General features: G+C 49.0%; 1 protein-coding gene across 5 annotated transcripts in view; it reads left to right on the top strand.

Annotated features, from left to right (window-relative positions):
- The window catches only part of TTLL1B (Tubulin tyrosine ligase-like 1B), a 29,157-nt gene that overhangs the window by 13,065 nt on the left and 3,747 nt on the right, over positions 1-12,345 (top strand). For 2 of the 5 annotated variants that reach the window (XM_050180069.3, XM_055071528.2), the window contains 4 exons: positions 6,380-6,482; positions 7,338-7,481; positions 8,549-8,589; positions 9,696-9,848. In XM_050180069.3, the coding sequence (XP_050036026.3) occupies positions 6,380-6,482; positions 7,338-7,481; positions 8,549-8,589; positions 9,696-9,848 (441 nt within the window). The remainder of the gene's footprint in view (positions 1-6,379; positions 6,483-7,337; positions 7,482-8,548; positions 8,590-9,695; positions 9,849-12,345) is intronic. The other 3 variants (XM_055071530.2, XM_055071531.2, XM_055071529.2) reach the window with 2 other exon arrangements.

The raw sequence follows: 12,345 nt of genomic DNA on the forward strand, positions 1-12,345 counted from the left end.
GGTTACACGTGGTAATCAGATACGAATTAACAAAGATTCATTAATCAACGTTTAATCCTTTAGTTTGAGTGGGCTCATAGCAATCGGTCTCCGTGCAAGCCATATCAACTTTTGGATCTGGCGAACTACAGCGAGGAGCACGGAGAAACAGCGCTGCCCTCCTCCTCCGCTGGGCGAACGAACGACGCCGAACGACGCGTGAAGTGCGGCGTCGCGCTCCCTGCAGTCTCGCCGTTTCGTTCTCGCTCACTGAGCCGAAACTCGTCGCGCCACAGTTCCGTGGGTAATCGCACGCCAGATCCAAAAGTTGATGTGGTTTGTACGGAAAGCGCGGTTCAATTTCCGACTTACGATGAGCCCGCTGAAACTAATTTGCTTATTTTATTCATATTGTGATACTGTCATTCCCATAGGGGACAGGAGTGGGTTAGAAGGGTCTGTAGACATTGTAGTACAGGCATTTACATAAGAATACAGAAGGGTACTTAGTAAGTGTAAAGGATAATGGACCTATGCTAACAACAATTAGCATGGGAAGAACATAACGCTCAATCAACTTATTTCAATAACATATGATGTTTTGCAAGAAGAGAAAGGAAGGAAGAAGGATAAGCATGTGAGATTACAATTGATAGCATCATCCATAATTTCACATCACAGATTTCCAAAAACACTTGGTAATTAAAACAATAATAAACACGATGATGATAACATCACTTAGTCGTTGCTGACAGTACTGTTCGGCCAGCAAGTTCAACAAATTTGTCAACAGAGGGCTGTGCGACTACCATCTGGGCTAAAGCATTCCAATCGCGAACAGCTCGTGGGAAGAGCGAAAAACTAAATGTACGGTTAGCGCAGGAATATTCTTTGAGTGTAAGGTGATGCTTATGACGGGTTTGTCTGGATGTTACTTTGCTTAGCGCAAAAAAAAAAAAAACGGACACAAGAAAGGCGACAGGACGAGCGCCTTGTCCTGTCGTCTTTCTTGTGTCCGTTGTTTTGCGCTAAACAAAGTAATTATGGATTCTCGTCAACTAGCCCGCCAACGCATTCTCTGGATGTGTTATAGGAAATATAAGTGCTACAATCCACATGAACCTTATTATGCAGCATGAGGTACAAAAATTTGAGTCGGTACAGCATCGCACGACTGCTTAGTGTATGAAGGCCGATCTCGGATAGCATCTGAGTAGGCAAGTCGGTGCGCCTGTATCTGTGACAGATAAACGCGCGGCTTTTCACTGGACAGCCTCAAGACTAGCTATTTTGTTTTGGGCAAAGGGAAACCACACCACATTCACATATCCGAAGACAGGACGTCACATAGGCCAAGAGCTCGGCTTCCTTCGTAGAGTATCGCAGGGCCCGGATTAAGAACGCAAGCTTTCGCATCGCTTTGCATACTACGTGCTCTACATGAGCCGACCATCCTAAGTCTGATGATATGATAACGCCCAAGTTCTTACACTGAGTGACAGTGTTAAATATAGTATTATCACAGCCGTATGTAAAGGTAAGCTTGGATTTCTTTTTTGTTACTGACATTGAAACTGTTTTATCAAAGTTGATGGCCAGTTTTTGTACCATTGCGCTATCAAGTGGTGGTGGTAACAACTTTATTTCGTCAACAGAAAAGATTTGGTTAACTTTGGTGGGCTTCCAGGGTGCGTGAGGTGGCCGTCCGATCAGTTCCTCTAGTGCCACCTGTTATGGTAGTGAGGCCCTGTCTGTCGGCGACTTCCAAAGCCCAGCTGACGGCCTGCAGTTGAACCGCTGGGTCCGAGTTGGACACCGCATCCTCCCACTCTTGTTCGTTAGAGAGATGCCATTCTCTTTTCGGTTTTAGATTGTCGCAATCGAATAAAATGTGCTTTAAATCTGCCTTTGTGACCCCGCAGAGCTTACATTCGGGGGTGTAGACTCAAAGAAAAATCCTTATAAAGACTAATTTGATCTTGCGGTTTAGTACTTCTCTATACAGGACGCAGTCGTCTGCAAATAACGTAATATCGGATTCAACCTGATTAGTTATGTCGTTTACGAACAAAAGGAACAGGATAGCGGCCAGAACGGAACCCTGGGGTACACCAGAAAGTACTTAGCGCAGTTTCAGAGGTATGGGAGCCTAACTGAACAAACTGGCGGCGATCAGATAATTGCTAATCCAACGAAAAATTGGCCCATCTCCTAGTATATGTTTAAGCTTTACAAGTAGTTTAGCAGTTTAAAAGTTCAGTTATCTTTGTTAATCAGCGACTAATTACCAGATATCGCCCGTCACCCAGTGGTCCCCACCATTAAAAAAAAAATTAAATTCTGGGGTTTTACGTGCCAAAACCACTTTCTGATTATGAGGCACGCCGTGTGGCGGAGTCCGGAAACTTCGACCACCAGGGGTTCTTTAAGAACGTGCACCTAAATCTAAGTACACGGGTGTTTTCGCATTTCGACCCCATCGAAATGCGGCCGCCGTGGCCGGGATTCGATCCCGCGACCTCGTGCTCAGCAGCCTAACACCATAGCCACTGAGCGACCACGGCGGGTGTCCCCACCACTGACGGCATGTCTCTGAAGGAACCATTCTCCTATTTCAAAACAGCTATTTCTATATATTACCTAAAGCCCCTGTAGAAACACCCGGTACAATATATATAGAACGAATGACAACTGAGCTAGTTGATAAGGGTTCATTATGCAAAAAAGGTGAGGCATACGGCGTTCGTGTTGTCCACTTCTCTCTCTCTCTCTCTCTCTCTCTCTCTCTATATATATATATATATATATATATATATATATATATATATATATATATATATATATATATATATATAAAGGTGCTATTATAGAGGCAAAATTGCGGATGAATCGGCGAAAGTATGACACTAATCCAATGAAGCTGCGCAGTTGTTTCAAAGTCGTTGGTCGGGGAAACTGGGCAACAGCTTGTAGTTTCGCCGGATCAGGGAGTACACCTTCTTTCGACACGACATGGCCGAGGATGACCAGCTGGCGGGCAGCGAAGTGACACTTCTTCAAGTTAAGCTGGAGGCCAGCATCGGCGATGCACTTTAGGACGCGCTCAAGTCGAAGTAAGTGGGAAGGAAAGTCCGGTGAAAAGATAACGATGTCGTCCAGATAACATAGGCATATCTGCCATTTGAGGCCGCGCAAGATGTTGTCCATCATTCTTTCAAATGTGGCAGGCGCATTACACAGGTCAAATGGCATCACGGTAAATTCAAATAAACCGTCAGGTGTGATGAAGGCCGTTTTCGGACGGTCTGACTCAGCCACTGGCACTTGCCAGTACCCGGATCGTAAGTCTAAGGATGAGTAGAATTCAGCGCCTTGGAGGCAGTCTAGCGCGTCGTCAATACGGGGTAGCGGATAAACGTCCTTGCGTGTGATCTTATTAAGTCGCCGGTAGTCCACGCAAAAGCGAATTGTGCCATCTTTCTTTTTTACCAGCACTACAGGAGAAGCCCAGGGACTGTGCGAAGGTTGTATGACACCGCGTTCGAGCATGTCTGCAACTTGCTCAGCGATCACGCTACGCTCCGTGGCGGATACACGATACGGCCTGTGGCGTAAAGGCGCATGGTTGCCGGTGTCGATGTGATGGACAACAGTAGAAGTGCGGCCTAAGCAAGATTGTTGTAGGTCGAATGACGTGCGAAAGCGGTCTAGAAGATGGACGATCTGGGCGTGCTGCGCTGGAGTGAGGTTGGGATCAATACTCTGGTAAAATGTTGGGTCACACGGCGGCGTGGGAGGAGAAACTTGAAGGCCCAGAGTGTCAACCGGAGGAGAAGCCGGGTCGTCAGGCACATCGTAAAGGAAACTTGCTTCGATTCCGTCGGCATAACCAAGACACTCATTGTGGAGCAGCCTAGCAGGGCAAGGAAACAGGTTTGATACATAAAGTGCGCTCGAACCTTGTCGAATGGAAGAAGGGCAAAAGGAAGCAAGAAAGGATGGCGGCGAGTAACAAGCTTAGATGGCGTGAAAAAAACTGTGGAGTCGGAAAACCCAACGCAGGAAACGGGTACAAGAGCGGCAGAGTATGGAGGAATCTCGGTGTCGGCGGTGACGAACACACGACCGGAAGTGTCATCAGTATCTTCAAAAACGTTGGTGCCGAATGGCGACAGCGCGAGTTCAGCACGGGCGCAATCTATAACGGCATGATGAGAGGACAGAAAGTCCCATCCTAAAATCATGGCATGGGAGCAGCGAGGCAGAACAACGAACTCAATATGGTATAAAGCGCCGCTTATAACAACACGCACGGTACACTTCCCTAAGGGTTCAATCGGCGCAGCGCTTGCTGTACGTAATGAAATGGCTGAATAAGTCGTCGCTACTTTTCTAAGGGTAAGACGAAGCTGGTCCGAAATCACTGATATTGCTGCTCCCGTGTCTACAAGCGCATGAACGGCAATGTCTTCTGCATAAACTTCAAGGACATTCGCAGGAAATAAATTAGGTCTTGAGGAGTTCGCTAAGATCGCAGTTCTTGCCTCCGGAACTGCGGTCCTTAGTTTTCCTCTCGGATAGCTTCAGGACGACGGATAAGCGGCGACAGAGAACGCCGACGGGTAGACGGAGACCGACGGGTATTGAAGGGTCGGGAAAGAGGAGACGAGGCTTCGAAGGGCTGAGCGGCAGTAGCAGAACGGGACGGAGAGTCGAAACCGTTACTTTGTGCCCTCGGAGAATCCGAAGGATACCATCCACGCCGACGGCAAAGCCGTGCTACATGCCCAGGTAGGCCGCACGAATAACAGATAGGCCGATTGTCATGGGTGCGCCATGGATTGAGAACAGCGGGCGGAGACTGTTGGAAATATTGGCGAGGTGGGCGCACGGGCTGCTGTGGCGACCAGTAGCTGCTTGGGGGGGCAGGAGAATATGTTGCAGCTGCTTGCGGAGGTGAGGGAAAGGCGCTGGTAAGTCTGGATTGATTACCTGCAGAAGGAGGCCTTGGATTAGCGACAACGGCAGCGTACGTAAGTGGCACAGGCGTAGGAGGCGGTTGATGAGCAAGTGGTACTGCGTTAGCGACTTGTTCTTGTATCATGTGACGGAGATCTGGAGACAAGCGCGGCTCTGAGGCTGGAGCGACTGGCAGAAGAGAGAGTTGGCGCGCCACTTCTTCTCGTACGAATTGCTTGATTCTGTCAAAAATTTCTGGACTGCAAGGAGTAGAGGTGACACCATCACTCAGAGCTGAAAGCGCGACGTCCGGAGCGAGTGCTTGGCGCGTAGAAAGCCGTTGTTTGCGCAGCTCCTCATAGCTCTGGCAAAGCGTTATGATGTCGTTGACCGTCTGAGGATTCCTTGCCAAGAGCATTTGGAAGGCGTCATCTTCTATGCCTTTCAAGATGTTCTTGACCTTGGCATCTTCGGTCATATCTGGGTCTATACGCCGGCAGATGTCAACTACATCTTCAATGTAGCTCGTAAAGGTTTCGCCCTTTTGTTGGGCACGACAGCGAAGCTGTTGTTCAGCCCGAAGTTTGCGCACAGCAGGGCGACCGAATACTTCCTGAAGTGCCGTTCGGAATGCTGACCAGGTGGAAAAGTCAGCCTCATGGTTGCGGAACCAAAGATGGGCGACCCCGGAAAGATAGAATGGTACGTAGCCAAGCTTGTCAGCTTCAGACCATTTGTTGTGTGCACTCACTCGGTTGTATGATGACAGCCAGTCCTCTAAGTCATGATCGTCAGTGCCATTGAATATGGGAGGATCCCGTTGGCGTGGCGCACCAGGACAGACGACTGGAGGCGGTGCCATGGGTGGCGCGGTAGTACTAGTCTCCTCAGGCATGGGAGATGTGAGAGGGATCGTCCGGCTTCGGAGTTCCAGGTTTGCAATAAGTCCAGCACCTCCACCAAATGTCGCGAAGCACTTTGAGCAGAAAGCGTTCGCGACTAGAACGCTGAAGCAGCGAGAGGTAGTGTAGCCGACCGAGCACCGAAACAAGGTTGTTCTTTCTCGTCGTCGCTGTCTCTCTCCTAGCCACAGCCCCACTGCTCCTTATTTTATGGTACAATATATATATATATATATATTACTTTTTCCGCAGGCTTAAGCACTTCTCGAAGGGAACATCATTCATCTTATTCAGCGCTCATATCAGAACACTGATTTTCAGCGAGCCAACTCCAGAATTACGCACCGATGTCGAGAAATGTGAGGCACACGCCTTGTGCGTGGCAAAGGTGCACGCGTTTCTGCTGGTTGGGCTCACGACTCGACCAGCAGCAGCGCCTAAGTGGCTGGGCGTGCAGGAACATCCGTGCTTCCTTCACGTACTGTTCTTTTGCGCTGTCTCTGCTTACGCGTGTTGTCGGCACGGACACGTCCGCGCAGGTACCGGAAGGGTTTCTGCCGCTTCTGCCAGCTGCACTACCGAACCAAGGGGCTCGACAACCCGTTCGTGCACCTCACGAACGTCTCCGTCCAGAGACACGGGGTACGTGATGGCTTGGTCTGGCCTGGCATAGCGGCGAACGTCGAAGTCGCCACGGCGTGCGATCGCTTTTATCGACATTTACTGCGCTTAGCCTGTAACCTGTAAAGAAATAAAAAAAACAGCCTTGCATGTGCCAATCAATACAAAGGAAGCCTGCCGTCTTTCTATACACGTTGAAGACGAGGCTGCTTGCTGGTTCGATTTAGCATTAAAAAGAATTTCAGCCAACAAATCCAAACGAGTGTCGCTCTTCGCATTCGCGGGTTAATCGTCAACCAGTTAGGTTACAAGTCACAGTTATGCAATCGCGAATCATAATGCAGTAAGGCGAGCGACAACAGCAGAGCATAGACAAGAAGGTCGCCATGAGACAGCAATCTATTTTGGGCTAGCTATAACGCCTTCATTTTACGCTATATAGTGAGAAACTTTGCATACTGTCCCTTCATGGCTACTAGAATAACTCCATCGATCGGCAGCATTACTTCAGGAGACACCCGGAGTCACAGTGCGCCCGCCGTGGTTGCTTAGTGGTTAGTGAGTTGGGCTTTTAGGCACGAGGTCGCGGGATCAACTCCCAACCGCGGCGACCGCATTTCGATGCTACCGCAGTCGAAATGCTAAAACACCCGCGTACTTAGATTTACGTGCACGTTAAAGAACCCTTGGTGGTCCAAATTATTCCGGAGTCCTTATAGTCGGCGTATATTCAGATGGAGGTTTTCGCACGTAAAACCACATCATTTTTTTGAGCGCTGGCGCCCTCGTTACAGTAATTCTGCAAACTGATCAACTATATACTAAGGCCGATGTCGAACAGTGTCGCTGGTGCATTCATTTGTTTGGCGGTTGCAGGGCCGCTACAACCAGTCCCACGGTGGCAAGTGGAGCCTCTCCAGCCTGGAGACGTTCGTGCGGGGGACACGGGGCTCCGCGTCCGCTGCTCGACTGCGCCAAGACCTCAGGGAGCTGGTGGCGCATTCGCTCACAGCCGTCGCGGTGAGCTTCTGGTTTAGGTTGCTGCCTCACTTGGTGCCCGCGTTGAAACGCCTCAAGTGCTTTAAGCGTTACAAGCAGGCGTTAGGACAGGCGCTGCGCTGACAACTGGCCAAATCCTTCTCCATGCTATGTAACGCTCAAGCTCAGCCCATTCAAGATAACCTGTTTCTTACCGCAGGCACGATGTTCCCGTGAGTTTGGTACAAGCGCATACGGTCGCACGTACGAGGCTTTGTCGCAACAAAATGAACAGAGTTTATCTACCTTCTCTTTCTTTCTGGTCCATCGTAGGTGTACGCACTCGAATGGAAGTTACATGCGTAGTACGTAATCATAACGTTATTATTCTGCTTACCACGATGTTGTTGTCGCGTGCCTTTGTTAAACAGATGTGTACCGCAAGGGGGACCTGCATGCACCCAGCGAGTGACGCACCCGCTGCGGTGTATACATGGTGTTGTGCTACCGAGCACGATGTCGCGCGTTCGCATTTCGATGGGGCCGAAATGCAAGAAAACGCTCGTGCACTTATTAATTTATGTGCACGCTAAAGAATTCCAAGCGGTCGAGGTTAATCTCTCCACGGCGCAGTTTCGGGGCGTTAAGCCCCCAAATTTAATATATGTTTACTACGTACAAACCCCGTGAGGAACTTCTGAAAGTTTCTTTGTGGTTTTAGGCGCCTCATCTAATGGGTTTAGAAGACCACTGCGACAGAATCGGTGTCTCACATCAGATCGACCGAAATGCTTTTCTTTCAACAGGCTCCACGGTTCTGGCAGGTGTCATATTCGCTGCACCATGCCGTGCCTTTGTCTTGTCCATCGCGCGATGAACCGGTGTGTAATCGAACCAACCCCGGAGCCGATTTAGTGAGCCTTGCTGCGCGAAAATGCACAGAATAAGTGCATAGCGGTGGCTGTATGCCCACCTAGTGTCAGTCGGCTGGGCACCACTATTCGATACAAGGAAACATTCACTGTCGTTCACTTGACTCACATGCAACGTAGATTATTCAATTTGCTGCACTGTCGTTGGTGACGGCTGCGCTTTCTTTTTACCTGCAGCCTTCCATGCTGTCTGACTGGCACTGCTTCGAGTGTTACGGGTAAGCATTCTTGTGCACTGATTCTGTGTGGTATATAGGCTGGTGAAAGCGCATCTAATCCTTCGAGAATGTGACGGGCAACATGCTTTGGTCTCATCGCTCCGCAGCTCTCGTACAATGCGTCTATCTTCCGCAAGGCTCGAGCGCCAAATATGTAGCGCTTGCTCCTGGTAGGCGGCGCAAGCTGACAGGGAGACAGATTCCCACTGAAATTTCCTACTTAAAAAGCCAATGCAAAATACATGAGCAGGTCTATTTTGCCGGAACGTGGAACCATATCAGCTGTGGCAATCGCGAGGTTACGACAACGGCGCTTTAGCGGGTCTATATGCCTTCGAATTTAACACTTCATAAGTTAAGACCCTGCGAGCACTGGTCAAGTCACACGTGTGACCGATCGGTAACCGTGCCGCGACGATGCTATGTGGAGATGAAAGGGCCTACGAACATTTTTGTTTCCATGAGCGCTGAATATTGTAGACTAATTGTAAAGATCGCCGTTTGACAGCACGATTAGAAATTCGTGTAGTGACAACAGAAGATGCATGCGAGACAGTGTCATCGTGATAAAATTGAACTTCTATGTAGTGATGCATCGAGAGAAGAAAATGATAGCGAAGAGTGGGTGACGGCGCAAATTGTCGAATATTTTCATCCTTTTACGTAAAAAAAAAAAAATCTTTTCTGTATAATGACAACGAATCGAGCGTATACTGTTAACCCATTAATTTACAGGTGAGCTGATGGAAGCACCGGGAAAATATACACGAACGCAAAAATGAACGTGAACCGTTTCTCTGCACTGAACAGAACCTATTCGCTTCGTTCAACAGCGGGAGCTGTACCACCGGAACTTTAACGTGCGTGCTGCTTTACCAGAGATGTTTAGTTTTTCTCTAACCGAAGGCGCAACAAAACATCCATTCCGTAATGAAACGGTCGACCGCGCTATGCGGAACCAGAGCGCCGGTATCTGAGTCGCTGTTCTGTGCATGTACTTAAGGCGAGATTCCTAGGCAGAGCTCCGGACAACAGCTTCAAAGCAGCTTGGCATGGATCATGTTATGACGACAAGGTTGGCACGCCAACGTGATGAACCTGCGCAGCTACGACGTTCTCCTGGACGAAGACTTGCGTCCGTGGCTCCTGGAGGTGAACGCCTCGCCGTCGCTGACCTCGAGCACGCGCGCCGACGCCCTGCTCAAGCAGGCGCTGGTCGACGACGTACTCCGGCTCGTCGCGCCCTCCGGGAAGCCAAGGTCAGGGACGCCCCCCGACGACCGCACTGTCCCGTTTGCTACCCTGCGCCGGTGTATCTATAAGCACGATGACGTTTTTATGGGCCAGATATGGGCCACTGAGTTTTCAATGAGTCCTGTATGAAATTTAGGAACGAATTGCAAATGATGCATGTAGCACGGCTGTGAAGGGCCCTGTAAGAGATGCAAGAGAAAAATGTCAAATGTAAGAGATTAGGCAGCTAGTCGAACTTCAGTCGAAAGTGGGTCTGAAGTCCACCGCGTGTCTTTGTGTGAATGAAAAACCCCACGCGATGGCAAGTATTGATCGTAATAGTTCGTACATATGCTGTAGAAGTGCTGTTTGATAAAGGCAACCCACGGTGGGGAAAATGATTTTGCACTTGATATGATTCGAACAGAATTATCAAAACAACACGCACTCAAGGGCATATGCCGTTGTTTGAGGCATCGTTAAAACAGCCTATAGACGTCGGATCGTAAAAATTAGACAACCCGGAAGGAGCTTCTGTATCTTCACTTCTGCTGTCATTGAATGAATTATGTTGAGTTGATCAAAGTGCAAACTTTGCATCTTTTCATTGAAGAAGTGCTAGGAGCACTGGAGACTATTTTCGACGATACCTCCAGTCGAATTTTTATTTTTCCAGACTCCTCAATCTGCCAAAAAATTGTCCAATTTCACAAATACGTAAAGTTCAGTCATCATTTCATACGGTGCCTAATGCTTCTCGTTGAAGAATTCCAATAGAAATGTTTAACAGCACGTAGAGAAACTGTCGATCAAATTGATTGATTTCTATAGGCGCGGTAACGAAGGAGTTATTATCAAAATAGGGGGCTTCAGTGAAGCAGTTGTGGCCACCGTAGCAGCAATAAGCACCTAACATTGGCGCAGCCATGGGGGAGGGAGGGTGTCTGGGGGATTGAAGCCCAACCCCCTCCCCTCGAAATTTTCTGACAAGCCTTCCCCCTTTCCAACGGAACAGAACGTTGCAGGAGGTGGGCTCCGAAAGAGCGACATAGATGAAAGAAAAAGCTTGAGTGTGGAATCAAGGCGGGGGCTAGTTGTGGTCCAAGGGGGGGAGGGGAGCGATTTCATTGGGGGCGGTCCCCTCCCATGCACAAAACACTGCGGTCCCCCTCATGGCGCATTAAACAAGCCAAGAACGAAGTTGGCGGATAGTTATGGACACAGGGAGAGCGTCTCGTCACTGCCCGATCGCTCAACACCAGACAGCCGTAACCAGTCGGCTAGCTGAGGTTCACCTACCATGTCGTAACACGTGCTGCTTGCTACAGAGAGCCCAGCCTAACTAAACGTCTCGGTGATTTTCAGTATAGACGGGTGCCAGGAGACACGACACTTTCAAATCTTTCGGAGCTACTGGCCCTTCCTTTCAGGCACGTACCCAAGGGGGGGCCCGGGGGGGCCCGGCCCCCCGCCCCCGCCACCATTTCTCACACACATTCTTAAAGCACCGCCAAATAAATGTTCAGGCTTGACAGCTATTCGGCGGTCAACATTTTGCTGCCTTTCTCACTCCTTTTGGATGGCGACAGTTATCGGCGCCTCCTGGGATGTGATGTGCCCGCGCGATTAACTTGAGATGCATGTAGTTGTCACCATATATTCAGATGTCGCGTCCGTCGTTGTTGCTTCGTAAATTCAACCTCTTCGTTCAGACTGATCCAGGGGCCAGGAATGGGATTTAGTTCGTGGTCAGCTGGTCTGTAGGCATGTGGAACAAGTTGCGGCCAGAGAAAATGCCAATTGCCTTTAACTTTTCTTTTTGTTTCATTATTTCCTCGAGTGACGGCTCGCCGCGACGCTGACAGATCCTCGGAACCATATACCCGTGATATGGGTTAGATAAGGTGGAAAATAAAATGATGCGAGACAGCATCCATCATCAATCCTTGCAATAACGCTTAAACTCATAGGCAATATGACTGTTACCCGTTAACTCGTCTGGTTTCTCCGTAATTCTACAGCTCTTTTCATGCAAAGTTGCCAACTGGAAACAATAGTCGCAAGGATTTGAGAAATTAAGCGATCTACTAAGGGAGACAGCCAAGGCAACAGCCAAACAGGAAGGAAAAGCGAAAATTAACAAATGTAACCGTTGATTATGTAAATATTTATGGATCGACATCTTTTTATTTAAAAAGGAAGTTGAGAAAACGCCGCCGGAAGTGGAGGACAATTCCGTGTGTTCTGAATGACGCTTCTACAGTTATCATTCGAGCCGCTTAACGTTGCCACTTCTCTGCTGTGCTTATGTAGATGTTTTTCTAACGTTCGGCGATGGGCGTAGTACGTAGAATCGCAGCTTCCTGCGCCATACGCGGTTGCACGCGACTGGCGGGCACGCATCGTTACGTAGCTTCCCAAATAACAATACGAGTCGGTTGTGGCACTTGCTAGAGCACTAAACGAAGGATCCAAAACAACTGTGATTGTTCCGCAAATATATATTTCTGTATATTTCTTCCA

The sequence above is a fragment of the Dermacentor andersoni genome, chromosome 5 (assembly GCF_023375885.2).
Source record: "Dermacentor andersoni chromosome 5, qqDerAnde1_hic_scaffold, whole genome shotgun sequence".
In the NCBI taxonomy this organism is placed as follows: domain Eukaryota; kingdom Metazoa; phylum Arthropoda; class Arachnida; order Ixodida; family Ixodidae; genus Dermacentor; species Dermacentor andersoni.